Source organism: Oncorhynchus mykiss, chromosome 3 (genome assembly GCF_057628025.1).
Source record: "Oncorhynchus mykiss isolate SJ-2025 chromosome 3, ASM5762802v1, whole genome shotgun sequence".
Taxonomy (NCBI): Eukaryota; Metazoa; Chordata; class Actinopteri; order Salmoniformes; family Salmonidae; genus Oncorhynchus; species Oncorhynchus mykiss.
Window position 1 is genome coordinate 67,155,769 of NC_143024.1, and position 18,993 is coordinate 67,174,761.

At 44.8% G+C, this 18,993-nt stretch overlaps 2 protein-coding genes across 3 annotated transcripts in view; one reads left to right on the forward strand and one right to left on the reverse strand.

The window, feature by feature from the left end:
• LOC110520229 (voltage-gated delayed rectifier potassium channel KCNH8) overlaps positions 1–1,214 on the forward strand; it is a 63,997-nt gene extending 62,783 nt beyond the window's left edge. Inside the window, exon 14 of the mRNA XM_090229957.1 lies at positions 121–1,214. Within this exon, the coding sequence (XP_090086083.1) occupies positions 121–1,092 (972 nt within the window). The 3' untranslated portion in view covers positions 1,093–1,214. The remainder of the gene's footprint in view (positions 1–120) is intronic.
• A 2,681-nt stretch (positions 1,215–3,895) lies between these two features.
• LOC110520230 (armadillo repeat-containing protein 8) lies at positions 3,896–18,989 on the reverse strand. Of its 2 annotated transcripts, none has more exons than XM_036974628.2 (22): positions 18,439–18,989; positions 16,643–16,719; positions 13,627–13,698; positions 13,237–13,379; positions 12,968–13,065; positions 12,721–12,813; positions 12,540–12,620; positions 12,333–12,408; positions 12,018–12,108; positions 11,773–11,833; positions 11,425–11,625; positions 10,664–10,759; positions 10,482–10,564; positions 10,249–10,330; positions 10,040–10,126; positions 9,138–9,230; positions 8,733–8,882; positions 7,907–8,002; positions 7,562–7,657; positions 7,277–7,349; positions 6,885–6,978; positions 3,896–6,746 (listed from the first exon to the last, which is right to left on the reverse strand). In XM_036974628.2, the coding sequence occupies exons 1-22, from the start codon at positions 18,481–18,483 to the stop codon at positions 6,713–6,715; spliced, it is 2,022 nt and encodes a 673-aa protein (XP_036830523.1). In that variant the 5' UTR covers positions 18,484–18,989; the 3' UTR covers positions 3,896–6,712. The 2 variants fall into 2 exon arrangements, with proteins under 2 accessions (XP_036830523.1, XP_036830522.1); XM_036974627.2 differs by having other exon boundaries at positions 7,256–7,349.
• Between the last annotated feature and the right edge of the window lie 4 nt (positions 18,990–18,993).

The following is an 18,993-nucleotide window of genomic DNA, read 5'->3' on the forward strand; positions in this document are numbered from 1 at the left end:
CATAAAAACATATCAATTACTGGTCATGAATCTAAAACATAATATATAGTAACATAACATGTAAAAACACTAATATTCCGGTTTCAGTCACACTCACGCATCTCTCGTCTGTGTCCACAGATGAGCAGTCTCTCCCAGCAAGTCTCTCAGCTCAGCCAGGAACTGCAGGAAATGACCCGCCTGCTCCGGCCCCTCCTCCTCGTGGCGCCTCAGCCAATCCTGACAGCCATGACGCCCATCCTGACTCCACCGCTCAGCAGTGCCAGCCAACCGTCCTCCAGGACACCTCTGGTGGTCCCACCTCCAGCCCCGCCCTGCTCCCCACAACCCCACCCCCGGCGAACGCAGTCCTGCTCACTATTGGACGTGGACAGTGCTGACACAGGGAGGGTGGACCTGCCAGGTTGCCTCCTCCCCACCCCCCCTCCACAGAGGCCTCCAGCCCAGGCCCATTCTCCAATCTCCCCAGGGAGATGCTCCAAGGACTTACTCCGCTCCAACCCCCCTTCCCCTGGGACAGGAGACACAGAGGGGTCCACCCACCTCTCCAACGGTTCTAACCACTCCAACCTCCCGGTCTCTAGCAACGGGTTCTTCCCTGTCCAGGACCGTCCTCCCCTTGCCTCCCGCACCCCGTCCCCCTCCCTTTCCTTCTCACTGTCTCTCTCCTCCTCGCCCTCCTGCTCTCCCTGCCAGGAACCCCACCATTCTCGACCAGGCAGTCACAGTAGCCACAGCAGGGGCCTGTTCCCCCCGCCTCCCTCCCAGGAGACCCCACCCCCACCTTCCTCCCATTGCTCTGCTCCCCCGTCACTCATCTCCTCGCCTGGAGACCATAGGCTGAGGGTGGTCAGCCCCACCTTTTCCTCCTCCACTAACCTCATCCCTCCCACGTCCTGTCTTAACCCCTCGCCCTTCTTCCCGGGGCCGTTCTCCCTGGACTCTCTGAGGGGGGAGACACAGGGGGGCCCCAGGCTGGAGGCAGGACACCTGGAGCTTGAGATGCAGGAGTGGGGAGGGGAGAGGGGGGAGGGATGCTCCCAAATGATGGAACACATCAGCTACATCGACGAGGAAGGGCCAGCTCTGTGACAGAGAGGCAGATTACATGCAAGAAGAAACAGTAGAAGAGAGAATGACAAGAAGAGAGGAGAAAATGTAGCCAGCTGGTCCAGAGAGCAACGTTGAACCTGTGATATGCACACAGACAGACATATAGACAAATGAATAGACAAACAGTGGTCAGGTGGAAACCAATGACATCACTGAAAAAGATCCCACCAGGACAGTAGCATGACACCTAATCTAACGGTGGTCTAATCAGGCGATCTGGCCATGTTCTGGTCATGTTAAAGCAACAAATCCTTTGGTATCTGTGGACGTCATGATGTCATAAGTGAAATGTGCATCCTTTTCCCTACCCCTCTGCTGACTCCATAGAGAGCATGTTGCCCTTGCCAGATTTTCCCAACCTACCACCCCTTCATGACATGACATAGGACTGGAAATGTACACTCATATTCAGTCTCTGTCATGTAGATTCAGTATCATACTAACATATATTGCTTGGATATCACCATAGCTGATGTGGAGTTAATTTACTTAATATTACTACTTAATATTCCTTCAGAGTTTCTCTTTAGATACATTGGGACCTGTTTCTCTGCTACTTGTTATATGGAGGGTTATTTGTTAGTTTTGGATGACCCCATTAGACTATCTCCACAAACTACATACACACTTGCACTGTGGTCTTATATATAATGACACCCTCAGTGTCGATCCAGCATTCATAGTAAAGCCTACACACCTTAGTTTCTCTCCCTCTAACAATATAAAAACACCACAAGAGAATCAGTGAGCTTACAAGACACATGGATCCCACCAAAACATGAAGACAACACTACTGTAGAGTAGATGTGAAAGGGCAACTCCACCACTTTTCAACCTCATTTTCATCATCTCCAGCTAAATACCAGTCAACATATGTGTAAAAGTTTTGTAGAAAAAGATCTTTAGTTAAAATGTTCTACCCAATGACTAGCCTGATTGATGACTCACACTAAATGATTCCGCTGCTGTGTTGTTAGCTACATACTTAAGTCTGAGACTGCCATCATTGAAGTCATCTGTGGTGACGAGGGGCATTGTACAACACAAAGTCCCTTTAATACTCTGATTGGTTCGCCTCTAACCAATCAGAGTATTAAAGCTGCTTTTCCCAAGCGTGTTCTGGCACTGGCCCAAGCCATCAGTGTCTTGACCAATCAGACGGCCCTGAATTTGTTCGCAATCGGTGAAGGGTCAGGGAGGTACTCAGAGCCAGACTCAATGCGGAGAAGGAACTAACGTCTGTGGGCGTGGAGTATAGTCAGAGCAAGGAGCCTGGGGAGCCAACCCGATGACATCGTCAAAAGTTAAAACATTTTAAAAACTTTCATTTTCAAACACTATGAAATTTGCGGTGATATGGGGAGCAAGAAAATACCCTCCCTTGGGCTAGAAATTCATTGCAGGTTTTGAAAATCAGTTTTTAACTTTTAATCCTACCCTGTGATGTCACAGAGAAGCATCTTTTTAACCACAGAAATGTGCTGTTTTCACACACACTACCGTCCAAAAGTTTGGGGTCACTTAGAAATGTCCTTGTTTTTGAAAGAAAAGCACATATTTTGTCCATTGAAATAACATAAAATTGATCAGAAATACAGTGTAGACATTGTTAATGTTGTAAATTACTATTGTAGCTGTAAATGACAGATTTTTTATGGAATATCTACATAATGGGCCTCTGTACACCTATCAGCAACCATCACTCCTGTGTTCCAATGGCACATTGTATTAGCTAATCCAAGTTTATTATTTTAAAAGACTAATTGATCACTAGAAAACCCTTTGTTAGCACAGCTAAAAACTCTTGTTTTGATTAAAGAAGCAATAAAACTGGCCTTCTTTAGACTAGTTGAGTATCTGGAGCATCAGCATTTCTGGGTTTGATTACAGGCTCAAAATGGCCATAAACAAAGTATTTTCTTCTGAAACTTGTCCGTCTATTCTTGTTCTGAAAAATGAACGCTATTCCATGCGAGAAATTGCCAAGAAACTGAAGATCACGTACAATGCTGTGTACTACTCCCTTCACAGCACAGCGCAAACTGACTCTAACCAGAATAGAAAAGGGAGTGGGAGGCCCCGGAGCACACCAGAGCAAGAGGAAGTACATTAGAGTGTCTAGTTTGAGAAACAGACACCTCACAAGTCCTCAATTGGCAGCTTCATTAAATAGTACTCGCAAAACACCAGTCTCAATGTCAACAGTGATGAGGTGACTCCGGGATGCTGTCCTTCTAGGCAGAGTTCCTCTGTCCAGTGTCTGTGTTCTTTTTCCCATCTTAATCTTTTATTTCTATTGGCCGGTCTGAGATATGGCTTATTCTTTGCAACTCCAGCCATTTTGAGCCTGTAATCGAACCCAGAAATGCTGATGCTCCAGATACTCAACTAGCCTAAAGAAGGCCAGTTTTATTGCTTCTTTAATCAAAACAAGAGTTTTCAGCTGTGCTGACATAGTTGCAAAAGGTTTTTTTAGTGATCAATAAGCCTTTTAAAATGATAAACTTGGATTAGCTAACACAACGTGCCATTGGAACACAGGAGTGATGGTTGCTGATAATGGGCCTCTGTACACCTATGTAGATATTCCATTAAAAATCAGCTGTTTCCAGCTACAATAGTAATTTACAACATTAACAATGTCTACACTGTATTTCTGATCAATTTGATGTTATTTTAATGGACAAAAAATGTGCTTTTCTTTCAAAAACAAGGAACTTTCTAAGTGACCCCAAACTTTAGAATAGTAGTGTATGTAGACACTTCCCACTGGGCACAGACATCATTTTAAAAAATCGTTTTTATTTACATTTGGTTGAGATATCAGGTAAAAATAAATAAAAGTTCCCTTACATTGATAACTTTTTGTAAACCCAAACAGTTTTCCACATTGAATCAACATCATCAAATAGATTTTTAAACAACCAGTTTTTGCCCAGTGGTTGGTTTGGTGCTGAGATGATGAATGAGGTTGAAAAGTGGCAGAATTACCCTTTAAGAGGGAGATCTAAGGGCGGGCACCAACCTGCCAAAGACAGTCTAGGTTTAGGAGGCAATGCCTAGTGGGGGATGAGGGGAATATAGGTCTGTTGTGAAAAAGCAGACAGACAGATTGTACAGTGAAGAGTTCCCACATCAAACCAATTTTTAGCCATCCAGCCATTCGTGCCTTCTCCTTCGAACACACACTGCTAGTCCACATACACAGCACATATCCATTCTCTCACATATCATTCACAGATGGGAATGCTGTGATTTCTAAACCATTGACTATTCAATTATGAACACCGCACTTTTATTTTGAAAAGTAAGTTATGTATTTATTTGTGTTAGTAAATTATATATTCTGGCAATATCTTCTGTTGAAAATGCAGAGGAGTGTTCTGGCCCTTTTCCATCCATCACTAGTTGTTCAACCAGACATTTCCACTTCAACAGCTTCATATGAAAGCCCACATGCACCAACACACACTATTGCCATGTCCCCAGCATCATCCGCAACCCATGAACAATTGTCAACCTCTGGATAACACAGACTTATCCTACAATGCTCAGATACTGCTAAATTGGTCAGAGGCCTAATTTTACTAGCATCGTCTGATGCGCTGTGTACTTGGAATGTGTACCAGAGTTGTTTGGGGGTGGTGCACTATGCGTAATATAGACAGATTCAGATGCTGGTTTCTATTTTCTGTAACAAGGTGAGGACTTGGATGCGGCTGCATGGAGGTGTGAGAGTAGTGGGAGGAGGGGGGGCCCATCGAGAGGGGTTTGGGGTGGGGGGTGTTAAATGCATGTCACAGCTATCTGCATGAGGAATGTGCCTGCTTCAGAACTAAGGGAGAGGAAGGTAGGCTTACTGTGCTGCCCGAGGCTTCAGATGTATTTTATTATTAAATGTCACCAACTTTACCAGAAATACATTATACAAGAATAAACAAAGTGTTGTTTTATAAGATCCAGGCTTCTGTGATGCTTTGGATCCGAATCAGTCAGGGATGACGTGATGTCCAGCGCCAGTGGGATCACTTCCTAAGTCATTTTAACATGTGGCACAACCATGGTAATGCTCTTATAACCAGTGGAGCTTTAATTGATGCATGTATTCAGATATGTTACACTTGTGACTTGTTTCGTTCACCTGTTCACATGCCTCACATTGACAAGTGTTCTCCACTTCCCTCCACCCGGTGCCCCATGGACAAAAAAAAAAAGACAGTACTCAATGACCAAGTCCATCTTTCAGGTCTGCATATATTTCAAATGGTAGCATTCATTCTGTCAGAGCTTCTGTAAGAATGGAAATGTCAGGGAGAGGAAAGATCTAGAAGATTCTGGGAGAAACCAAATGGCTACAGGTGAAGGACATTTAGCATTTTATCCTATTTCGTGGATCCATGTTTGTGCCTCCTGAAAGGTAAGACTAGAGAGAGTCAGGGTCATACATAGTGACACTATGGGCCGGTTTACCAGATACAGATTAAGGGCCCAATTAAATCTGTATCGCTGAATCGTTACAAATTCCCAGATCGAAATGTAAAAGGTACATTCCGGTTGAACCAACATATGCAGCGTTTACCACTAATGCGGGAACATTGCCTTGAAATTTCAATCACGCTATAACACTGAACTTCCACAACACAGATTGAATAGAGCCCTAAATCTAGTACGAGATTTAAAAATTATGCTCAATGGAGATTCTCCATTGAAAGTGCTTTTTAGTCCAGGACTAAACTTAACCTGGGTCTGTGAAAGCAGCCCATATTCCCAGTCAACCTTCTAACTTTGTTCTATTGACCACATCATCCTCCCATTGATATTATGTTCACACCCTACTGTACAAGGAACCCGGGATCAGACACAGAGAAAAAGAAACAGAGGGGGAAAATTATAATCTAAAAAATATATTTATATGTTTATATATATTTACGAGGTATGTATCCACAAAAAAAGAAAACACAAAAAAGTACAAATTGAGCAGTCTTTTTCCAAACGCAACCAATCGTGACATAAAGCCCCTCTAATAATAATAATAATAATAATAATAATAATAATATCAATCATTAATTAGCTAAATAAAACCAGGAGGAAGCGATGCTCCCACAACCCTGCCCTCTTCGTCAGAGCCTTTAGTCCAGCTCTCTGAGACATCTTTATGTTCAGTCTCCTCATTAGGAGTCCAATAGCACCAAAGCCTCCTGGCCACATGGTGGCGATGTGCTGCACTGGCTGGCTACTGTACTGCACTCTACTAACCCTTCTTCATTCACATCCATCTTTGCATAAAAAAATAAAAAGGCAAAAACCATTGAATGACCCCTCCCCCCCTCCAGTAACCGTTGCTATGCAGAAGGTGTTTCCCAGTTCCCCCGCCAACCTCGTCTCCGGGTGGGATGGGGGTCAGGTTGGGGGTGATGGGGTGGAAGGGGGGCGTCTGCCGCTGCAGCTCAAAGGTGTCTTTGTGCAACAAAACTAAGATTAAACTGAAGGAGAAGAAAACAAAACAATGGCAGCAGGCAGGCAAGTCTCCTCCTGGCAGGCCATTGGATTGTTAGTTGTGTTGTTAGGGGCAACGACATCGGAGACTGCTCTCGTAGGGTCACGCCAGATACTGCTGCATTGCCGTCTTCGCCCTGAAAGAGAGCGAGAGAGAGTCAGTATCCTACAACACAATGAGCGTGCATGTGTTTGTGCGCGTCTGTCTGTCAATAGAAGAGAGAAACTGTAGGACTGCAGGAGAGAGATCAGAAGTGTGTGTGGCTGTGTCGGACCTGTCACAGAGGTTGGGGTCTGAGGCCTGGGTGAGTTTGTGCAGGATGTCTACAAAGCCCAACTCCCTCAGCTTGTCCTGACGCTCCTGGGAACCTGAACAGAGAGAGACACCGACGTAGGAAGGTTAGAGAGGAGGACGTCGGAGCCAGAGGCAGAGACCCGGTCCAACAGTGTTTACTCAAAACACAGATGAAAACCATTGATGTAGTGGAGCATAAATGCGTTACGTTGCCATAATGCATAACATTGCAGAATTTGACTCACTTTATACCACTACATCCATGAAACTACCACTAGCCCTAGCTAACACAAACACTTTGAACATCTGTGTTTCCACACTCCCCAGCAGTCCCCCCCAGCTTGTGACAACCTGTCATGGCGTTGGCCTCACCGTCCTCCTCGTTCCAGATCAGGTTGGAGATACAGAAGGTGGCCGCCAGCTGGAGCTTCACATTAGAGTGAGCCTGAGAGGACATCACAGAGAAAATGGCAGTACTTGCTTAAGATATGGCAACAATAGATCCAAAGAGAGACGGTCAAACTCTTTCTAAATAAAATGATCACACATGGATACGGGCAAATATGAAGGTTGACAGAGTTCAGTGAACCTCTAAGCCTGATCAGTAGTCGAGAATTAAGTATAGCTACAGTGGCTAATGGAGGGAAGAGACTCTACCATGTAATATTTGATTTTCTGGAGGATGTCGTCATTGGTCATGATGAGTTCCTTGGCTGTGTTGCCGTCGGCAATGTTGGCTAGGATACAGAGTGTCTGAAACACAGACAGCAGCTCTGTCCTGAAGTGCTTCTCAAGACAAAAGTAGGGTTGCAGAACTGCTAACTTCTCAGAAATTCACAAGTTTTCTAGAATTTGGAGCACTCCTGGAATTAGGAAATAAGCAAGGAGGGAATAATCCAACTGGAAAGCCTGAGAATTTGGGATTATGTGAATGAAATATTGCAACCCTACATCAAAGTGTTCATGGTATAGTAAGCCGAAGGGGGGAGGAGGGGGTCATACCTGTTCCTTGACCTCGATGCTGTGTTCTCCCTCGAGGATTAGAGTGACTGCCTGCATGATCTGCTTCCCATGAGAACTCATGACCTGGTCTATGTGCTGGGAGACAGAAGGGAGAGGAGGTTAGAGAAAGAGACTGATCAAGCGGGATAGAGTATGAAAAGGCGAGACAATGTGCGTGAGACTTGAGATGATTAAAAGCAGAGTCTGTGAGTGTCTGTCTCTCTGACGACTGCAGTACCGAAAGAGAAATACAAAACCTGACCAAACAAGCCTCAGCTTCCTTTGGTAGACTCAGGAGAATGGTCTTCCAGAACAAAAGACCTCAACCTTCACACAAAAATATCTGTTTACCAGGCAGTGGTCATGACAACTCTCCTCTACAGCTGCGAGACGTGGACCATCTACACTAGCAACATCAGGATGCTGGAGGCCTTTCACATCAGGTGCCTCTAGTGCACCCTGTGGATAACCTTGCGTGACCGGGAGTCCTGTATGGCCAGCTCTGCAGAGGGTCAGGGGAGGCACTACAAAGATCAACTGTAGACCACAACGGAAAAGTGCAGGCTTAACCCTACCCAGCTGGAGGGCACTGCCGCTGAATGCTCCATCTGGTCTATCAGCTCTACCAGCAAGGAGTGCAGAAGCTTGAGAAGGACAGGAACGGGCTACGGAGAAGAAAGCGCCTCAAGAGACATGAAGCCAGGAATGTACCTACACCCCCCCCCAATCAGAGACTCTACATGCCCTGTCTGCAACATATGATGTGGGTCAATGATTGGACTTAAGTCACACAAAGACTAAGTGTGTGTGTGTGTGCCAGTCTTACGGGTCGGGTGGAGAGCAGGTTCCGTAGCAGGCCCAGGGTCTTCATCAGGACGTTAGAGTCAGGGTCAGAAAGCAGACGGAAGAGCTGCTCTGTTCCCAACGCTCTCACAATCTCCCCCTTCACCTTCTGGTCCGCCTGGAACGCCATGTTCTACACACAACCATGATGGTGTAGGTTAGACACACACCTTCTATAGTAGGGTTGCGCAGATATAGAAACTTCACCAAAGTTCCAATTGGAAGATTCTCAGGTGAAGGGTTGCTTCACTGCTTATGCTCTACTGACTGAGAATCAATGGAGCAAGGCAGTACAGTGGTGAGAGCAGAGCAAGGCAGTAAAGTAGTGAGAGCAGAGCAAGGCAGTAAAGTGGTGACAGCAGAGCAAGGCAGTAAAGCGGTGACTCACCATTAGAGCCCAGATGCCATTGACCCTCAGGGCTGGACTATCACTCTGGGTCAGACTGCATAGTAACTCTATCACCCCTGACTCCAAGATGGGCTGCAGACATACACAAAACATACGCACTTACTCCCACTGGTCATGCTAAATTGCAGGTTCACAACCTGACAGCTAATATTTAGTCCTAAAACATCAAGACAAAAATATTAACACACACACACACTACCAGTCAAAAGTTTGGTCACCTACTCATTCAAGTTTTTTTCTTGATTTTTTATATTTTCTACATTGAAGAATAATAGTGAAGACATCAAAACTATGAAATAACACATATGCTAGGTGGCAGTGTTGTATCGCTAGCTAGGTGGCAGTGGTAGTGTTGTATTGCTAGCTAGGTGGCAGTGTTGTATCGCTAGCTAGGTGGCAGTGGTAGTGTTGTATCGCTAGCTAGGTAGCAGTGTTGTATCGCTAGCTAGGTGGCAGTGGTAGTGTTGTATCGCTAGCTAGGTAGCAGTGTTGTATCGCTAGCTAGGTGGCAGTGTTGTATCGCTAGCTAGGTGGCAGTGTTGTATCGCTAGCTAGGTGGCAGTGTTGTATCGCTAGCTAGGTGGCAGTGTTGTATCGCTAGCTAGGTGGCAGTGTTGTATCGCTAGCTAGGTGGCAGTGTTGTATCGCTAGCTAGGTGGCAGTGGTAGTGTTGTATCGCTAGCTAGGTAGCAGTAGTGGTGTTGTATTGCTAGCTGGGTGGCAGTGGTAGTGTTGTATTGCTAGCTAGGTGGCAGTGGTAGTGTTGTATTGCTAGCTAGGTAGCAGTAGTGGTGTTGTATTGCTAGCTAGGTGGCAGTGGTAGTGTTGTATTGCTAGCTAGGTAGCAGTAGTAGTGTTGTATTGCTGTCTGGCGGTCTCACCTCTTTGCTGGGTGAAAACTCCAGTAGCAGGTTGCATAGTGTAGAAGAGGCCATGACCAACACCTCGTCTGGAGCGTTCTGTAACAACTACACACAGCAGAGAAGAGACGTACAGTCTCACTACGAAGGCCAAGTACTTTGCAGCATGCATAGATCATTTGTATAGTAAGTAATCTTGTATGGTGAGAAAAAGACCCATTGGTACAGACCTTCATAAGGGGCTTCCATACGGCGTGGTCATGAAAACTAGTCCTCAACTGCTGGACTGACCGGGACAGACTGTGAAGACACCTGGACACAGAGGAAGAGTCAATATCACAACAGGCACACACGGCAACCATTCGAGAGTCAGATGTCTCGGATGCAAGGAGATCTTCTTAGGCTAAGAAGGGAACAGAATGTGACAGGACACTCAGTGGAGAGGTAGGGATGTTATCAGTACCTGACGGCAGCTAGCCGCACCTTGACGCTGGATTCTGACAGGCCACTCACTATCCTGTCCATCATGTTCTCAGTCTCTGTGATCTGAGGAGGAGAGACACGGGGGGGGGGGGGGTGTTAGGAAGAGGACACATTTCTAAAGGCGGCTAGGTAGGGGTGTGTGTACTGTTGAGTGAAAGCCACCTTCTTGCGGATATCTTCATCGTTGGAGCCCAGTGAGGCGTACAGTTTAAAGGCAGCTTGTCTCAGCTCGTGAGCATGCTTCAGGTCGTGATCCAACTGCAGATAAAGACAATTCAATATTTATTTATTTATCCGTTATTTTACCAGGTAAGTTGACTGAGAACAAAATTCTCATTTGCAGCAACGACATGGGGAATAGTTACAGGGGAGAGGAGGGGGATGAATGAGCCAACTGTAAACTGGGGATTATTAGGTGACCGTGATGGTTTGATAGCCAGGTTGGGAATTTAGCCAGGACACCGGGGTTAACACCCCTACGATAAGTGCCATGGGATCTTTAATGACCGCAGAGAGTCAGGACAACCGTTTAACATCCCATCTGAAAGACGGCACCCTACACAGGGCAGTGTCCCCAATCACTGCCCTGGGGCATTGGGATATTTTTTAGACCAGAGGAAAGTGGCACTCCAACTGGCACTCCTACTGGCACTCCAACACCACTTCCAGCAGCATCTGGTCTCCCATCCAGGGACTGACCAGGACCAACCCTGCTTAGCTTCAGAAGCAAGCCAGCAGTGGTATGTAGGGTAGTATGCTGCTGGCTATTTGGTGAGAGATAAGAGAGTTAGAGGTTTTTGTCCAAAGTAAGGAATGTGGTGTTATTTTCTCCCAGCAGTGTCAGGGTTTTCCTGACGGTATTAGTTCTCTCTGCCTTGTAAGATTGCCTGGCTAGGTTCAATGAGTAAAGTCCAGTGTCTCACCCTCTTGATGTCAGTGATGGCGCTGACAGAGCTGGGGTATTTGAAGTAGTCAGCCAGCATGGCCACTAGGTGGTCGGTTACACTGGCGATCCTCTGCAGCTCCACATCAGGCTCCATCAGGTAGGCCAGGGTCTCTGCCCCCTCCACACGCTCCTCCAACAACCTCTCCTTACTGCACATCCTCACCAGGCACGGCAGGGTCTACGCAGGGATGGAACAAGGATTATACACACACAGGCAGGGAAGACACTACACACAACAGGCAGGCTAGACTCAACATACATCACACACATACCAGTACCAGGCAAGTCATATGATTGCACAAGACACGCAAAATGGTATAATCACCTTTAACACGATGCAGCTGTCATCGGTCCTAATGGCTCCTGCTCGACACATGTATGTTAGACTGGGGGAGAGGAGGAGAGCAAACGGTGAGCGAGAGTGGGAAAAGAGATTATCTTCCCGAAACGAAAACACTTGAGATTCTTACTATAATAGTCCGCGGAAAAACATATACTTTACAGTTACTTCAACACTGTCAATGGAAGCATACTTCTTTTAATAGTCAAGTGAAGGAAACACTCACTCACCACTTGGCTGCTGTGAGCTGCATGTCAATGGGCTGATCCCTTTGCATCATTCTGACAAATACCTGAGAGAGCAGCTCCTCATCCACCAGCACTGAGAACAGAGAGGAGAACATTGATTTTCATATTAACTTCATTATAAAATATTGTCACCATCTGACAAACTTTTTGCTACCATGACAATACCAATATAATGCCAAGAATAGAACTCCTGACACAGAGTGAAGAATCTAGCTGGAAACTGTCCCAGTCAGGTCCCAAAGCAGCAGCAGCGAGAGACAGACAGACATAAATAGAAGGGGAAATAAAGCCCCTCACCATTCACCAGTGTCATGGAGACCTGAGTGTTCTCGTAGGCCAGGACCGAGAAGCATTTTAATGCTTGCATCCGTACCTGTATAGGATGAGAGCAGAAAGAAAAGAATGAGAGAAGAGGGGGGAAGAGAGTGAGAGAGACATGGTAATATAAAAAAGGTCAGAGATGGTAGTACTGAGATCTGGGTGAGGAGTCGTTTCAAAGGCTACCTTATAGGAGGGAGAGATGAGAAGAGGAGCAATGTTCTGGATAGCCCCATGGTTAAACAGAACCGTCTGGTGCTCCGGAGTCTACAAAACACACACACACTGAGTGTCTTCGGTCTTCTATTACAATACTGTAAACCTTTCTCTAATGTGAAGTATTTTAAATGTGTACTGGTGTACTGACCTTGCAACAGTGGGAGAAGATCTGGGTGATGTACTCCTGCGTCCGCTGTGACCGACTCAGCAGGGACATGAGGTGGGGGATCACAGTGGGGTCCTGACAAGGTGTAACACACACACAGAGTTACTGTGCACACTCACAGAAATACACCCCAGTTAGACAACACATCACTAAGAATAGTGATGGCAAGTTACACAATACCAATGGGGGGGGGGGGATAGACAGAAAGAGAAGAGCGACAGAGACTTACAGTGTAGAGCAGCTGCACTGGGGTGACTGGACTGATGAAGACTGTCCTGAGGCAGCGTAGACAAGCCTCGATGAAGATCAGGTCTGGACATAGGAGACCTGCAGAGAGAGACACTTGCTATGAGAGAATGAGTATGTTTCCTCTCAGTCAGAGTGCTGTCCTGTCAGTGAGTTATGACTGAAAGACTAACACGGGTCAGCGCGTCACTCTAAGTGTGACTGATTGTGTGTGAGTGTGTATCGATTTGTCTGTGTTACGCATACATCTACCTTGCAGTAGGGCAGGGATGATGTGGCAGTCCACCAGGGACTTGATGTTGTTCTCAGTGCCCATGGCCAGACTGCCCAGCACCACCGCACACTCTGCCCTCAGCTCTGAGCTGGACGAGCCCTGCTGGAGCAGATATAGTAACCTGGGGAGAGACACACAGTTTGAGTTAATTTTATTTTTACAGGGACAGTGCACATTAATCAACGTTTCAGTAAAAGTGACGGTTTTAGCCAGCCGGCTAATTTTCAACCGTAGTCCCTGGGCAGGTTAAACGTAGTCAACGCTGCCATTCAATTGGGCGTGGAGATTGGGTTGAGGAGAGGGGAAAGAGAGCATGTGGGGAAAGGAGAAAGAGGAAGATGAGAAAACAGGTGAAGAGAGAGAGACACCTGGGCACAGCTCCCAGGACAATCAGGTTGGCTTTCTGTTTGTTGTTTCCGATGACAGCATTCTTCATGTCACTGTGAACACACAAATGGTCAGAGTCAGATGTGTGGAGCTTCCTCAGCATGTTACCAACAGCCACAATAACAACACTTGAGAGTTCAACCACAGTAGCAATCATATCACCTATGCTAAACCACACAAGTCTAACACTAATGCTAACAGCCACAGGTTCAACTGAGAAACATCATTGCTGTTCAAGCTTGTTAACATGATGCTTTGAGGGTAGAATTCTGAACATCACACCACTTATATAAGCCAATAACATACAGTACCAGTCAAACCTACGCATTCAAGGGTTTTTCTTCAATTTTACTAGTTTCTACATTGTAGAATAATAGTGAAGACATCAAAACTATGAAATAACACATATGGAATCATGTACTAAGCAAAAAAAGGTTAAACAAATCTAAATATATTTTATGAGATTTTTCAAAGTAGCCACCCTTTGCCTTGATGACAGCTTTGCACACTCTTGGCATTCTCTCAACCAGCTTCATGAGGTAGTCACCTGGAATACATTTCAATTAACAGGTGTGCCTTGATAAAAGTCAATAGTGGAATATCTTTACTTCTTAATGCATTTGAGCAAATCAGTTGTGTTGTGACAAGGTAGGAGTGGTATACAGAAGAGGGCACTATTTGGTAAAAGACCAAGTCCATATTACGGCAAGAACAGCTCATAAGCAAAGAGATACAACAGTCCATCATTACTTTAAGACATGAAGGTCAGTCAATATGGGGCGGCAGGGTAGAGCATTGGACTAGTAACCGGAAGGTTGCAAGTTCAAATCCCCGAGCTGTTGTTTAGCGTTCTGCCCCTGAACAGGCAGTTAACCCACTGTTCCTAGGCCGTCATTGAAAATAATAATTTGTTCTTAACTGACTTGCCTAGTTAAATAAAAGGTTAAAAAATAAAATAAAATACGGCAAATTTCAGGAACGCAGTTCTCAAAAATGGCTTTTAGGAGGACCGCCACAGGAAAGGAAGATTCAGAGTTACCTATGCTGCGGAGGATAAGTTCATTAGAGTAAACTGAACCTCATATTGCAGCCCAAATAAATGCTTCACCGAGTTCAAGTAACAGACATATCAACTGTTAAGAGGAGACTGCGTGAATCATGGTCGTTTGCTTTAACCAACTCAGAGAGGCTGCTTACTACACCGAGATCCAATCACTGGCCACTTTAATAAATGGATTTCTAGTCACTTTAAAACAATGCCACTTTAATGTTTACATAACTCATACATCATACATCTACATACCATATTTTATAATATATATTGCACCTTGCCTATGCCACTCGGCCATCGCTCATCCGTATTGGGTAGTTGGGAAATTGTTAGATTACTTGTTAGATATTACTGCACTGTCGGAACTAGAAGCACAAGCATTTCGCTACACCCGCATTAACATCTGCTAACCATGTGTATGTGACCAATTTGATTTGAAACCACTACTAAAGGACACCAATAATAAATAAGAGACTTGCTTGGGCCAAGAAACACGAGCAATGGACATTAGACTGGTGGAAATCTGTCCTTTGGTCTAATGAGCCCAAATGTGATATTTTTGGTTCCAACTGCTGTGTCTTTGTGAGAAGCAGAGTAGGTGAATGGATGATCTCCACGTGTATGGTTCACACCATGAAGCATGAGGTGGTGGTGTGATGGTGCTTTGCTGGTGACACCATCTGTGATTTATTTAGATCAAGGCACACTTAACCAGCATGGCTACCACAGCATTCTGCAGCAATATGCCATACCATCTGGTTTGAGCTTAGTGGGACTATCATTTGTTTTTCAACAGGACAATGACCCAAAACACCTCCAGACTGTGTAATGGCTATTTGACCAAGGAGTGGAGCGCTGCATCAGATGACCTGGCCTCCACAATCACCCGACCTCAACCCAATTGAGATGGTTTGGGATCAGTTGGACCGCAGAGTGAAGGAAAAGTAGCCAACAAGTGCTCAGCATATGTGGGAACTCCTTCAAGTATGTTAGAAAAGCATTCCAGGTTTAAACTGGTTGAGAGAATGCCAAGAGTGTGCAAAGCTGTCATCAAGGCAAAGGGTGGCTACTTTGAAGAATCTCAAATATATTTTGATTTGTTTAACACATGATTCCATGTGTTATTTCATAGTTTGGTTGTCTTCACTATTATTCTACAATGTAGGAAATAGTACAAATAAAGAAAAACCCTTGAATGAGTAAGTGTGTCCAAACTTTTGACTGGTACTCTATATAAAAGTTATCCAGAGTGCAGAATTCTAACTCTGGTTTGCCAACTGCTGATACCCTATAGAACGCAATGCATATGACATAAAGATACAAGTAGCTAAATGGAATAAATTGCCATGAGAAGATGGAGGCCAGTGGAAAAGTACTGCTGCACCAGTCAGGTAAGAAGTGACTCGGCTAGCCATCCAAAACTGTAACCAGAGCTGGGTCTCAGAGTTAAAAATAAAGATGAAAAGATGTCTGAGTCCAAGCTGTGCAGAGGCTCTCACACACTGCCCAGTGAAACACACTCTCTCAGTCACACACACACACTAGCAGAGACCTGGCATACCACACAGCATGAATCACACTGACTGATCGGAGAGAAACACACACCACTGACAGCCAGGTTGTTCAGCCACATGTAAACAAAGTGTTCCAAGCAGCTCACATTGAGCATGCTCACATCGCACCTCAAACAAATCAATCATTGACAGACAGCTCCCTCCCGAGCACCAAGAGCTGCCTGCTCCACCCGCATACAGATACCAGACTCACACAAGGACAGACAGAGGCCCAAATGGCATCCTATTTCCCATAAGGCTCTGGTCAAAAGTAGTGCACCAAGTAGAGGATAGGGTGCCATTTGGGTCAGAAACAAAGATGGACAGACAGGACAAATATCTATTTTCCTATAGAAAAACATAGGGTACTACAACACAAGGTAATGTACTTACATGACTCCCTGCAGCACTTTCTGCGGGTCAGGGTCAAAAAGCCTGTCAACATAATGGCGACTGGTGGCCGTGACCTCCTGCATGGTGACAAGAGACAGAACAACAATGAGTCAGCGCTGGCCTCCCTCATCATCCCACTGCTGACACCAACCACACACTCAGCAGAAAGACACCGGCCTGGCCAAGATAGATACTCCATCCCAGAAAAGCCCCTCCTAACTATATGACTGGTCAACAGGCAGTAGGCTACTCTCGTCAAGCTGCAAACTCATCCAGTGCACGAGATGGTCATATGTCACTTGATAACTTTGTTTATGTTTATCATTGCGGGACCATCCAGAACTTTCCCCACGACTCACTATTTAATAGGTTACTGATGAGCAAAGAGGCACTGCTCTACTATAGCTCTCTTTAAAAAGAGGGATTTGCAATGACTTGTGTGTATTCCTTGTGAATCATACCATATCAGTCATGAGTCAGTAAGGGATCTGAAACAAAGTTCTTTAACAATTAAAGTACATTACAATTACAGTAGTCCAGATGCAGTTATGGGTGCATCGTCACATTTCAGGTGGGTGAAATGTAAAACTTTGACAATATGATGACTCCTGAACAGCTAATCAAAGGGCTACCCAGACCCCTCTTTTATACTGCTGCTGCTACTCTCGGTTAATTATCTATGCATGGTCACTTTAACTCAACCTACATGTACATATTACCTCAACTAACCAGTGCCCCGCACATTGACTCTGTACCAGTACCCCCTGTATATAGCCTCGCTATTGTTATTTTACTAATGATATTTAAATTATTTGATACTCTTATTTTTAATTTCTTACTTAATCTGTTCTTAAAACATCTTAAAGCATTGTTGGTTAAGGGCTTGTAAGGAAGCATTTCACTGTAAGGTCTCCTCCACCTGTTGTATTCAGCGCATGTGACAAATAGCATTTTATTTTAATATGACATTTGGTAAACGTTGTTAAACCTAGCTCTGGCCATTTCCTTACAGGTCCTGAAAAACATATCTATTGACAGACTAACAGGTGGCAAATGAACACATTTTGTTGAAGAGCTGTATAGTTTGCCGTGTATTCAGGGCATCTTCATGTATTTCCTCCAAAACCCTGTGATCTGGTCAATGACACCACCAACAGCATATGGGGGCGTTTCCAGTATGATAACTTTAAACTATCTTGCTAACGTTAGCTTAATAGCTAACTTTGAAACATCAGTAAAAATGATAAACGTTAGTCTTAAAAACGTGAAATTCGATTCTCGATCACAAAACTGACAGCAGTTGACACTTGACATAGTTAGCTAGCCTTTTACCCAAAACTGACTCAGACAACTAGCTAGTTCTGTATAGCATGCTACCTAACTAACAGAGTAAGTACGGTTATAGATAGCTAGCCAACTAGGTAGCTAATTAGCGGGTGGTTCCAGCTAGCATAACCTTATTTAATTACACCGTCACTGTGGAATAAAGTTATTAAATGTTGCGGGTTTTCGTTATAATTGGATTCACGTAAATGTCACCGGTTACTAGTTAGCTAGCTAAGTCATTCCGGGTGAACGTCGGGAGACCTCCCTAACTACAGTAGCTAACGTTAGCTAGCTAAATGTTGCAACGCCTGAGTTAGCGTAGCTAGCTAGCAAATTCAGTGCATGCCCTCAACCCACATTGATAATTTGATGCGACACGTAAATTGCGTTTCACTATGCAATGCAGTTAGGAAGAATGCAGTGCATAGCAAAAAATAAAGTGTTTATTAAATAGTATAAGAACGACTCACAGATAGCACGCTGATGCGGAGAGGGGCCTCCAACAAGCACGCCATCTCTCTTCCCCCTGTCGAGCACCCCAATCGGAGCAGCACTTTCCAAACACTCTGCCCTCCAGACCAGCTGCTCAGATTAAAAAAGTAAATATAGCTAAATCACGCAACACTTTAGAAGCACTTAGTATTTCATGGGTTAGGTGGAGTTAGTCGGGTGTATTTGGTCTGTTTAAGCCACAGATAACGTTTCCTGTGATAATGAAACTATTGTTTATAGTTGCACACTGGCTACATTGCTCGAATGTCAATTTGTGAATCAAGTCAATTAGGTACATTTTGGTTCTAAACGCGCAGATCATTTGAAATTGAAGTTTGGGTGATTCGACAAACATATGATTATTATAAGCATTTATGTTCATATATAAATATGTTTTATTCATAAAGAAGTGGTGGTAGTCCGAATTACAACGTTTCGGGATAATGTACGGATGTTTTTTTTTGTAAATTATTTTGATTGTGGAAAGTGCAACCTATGACGCCATCGCTCGATTTACTTTGGTGGATGTGGTG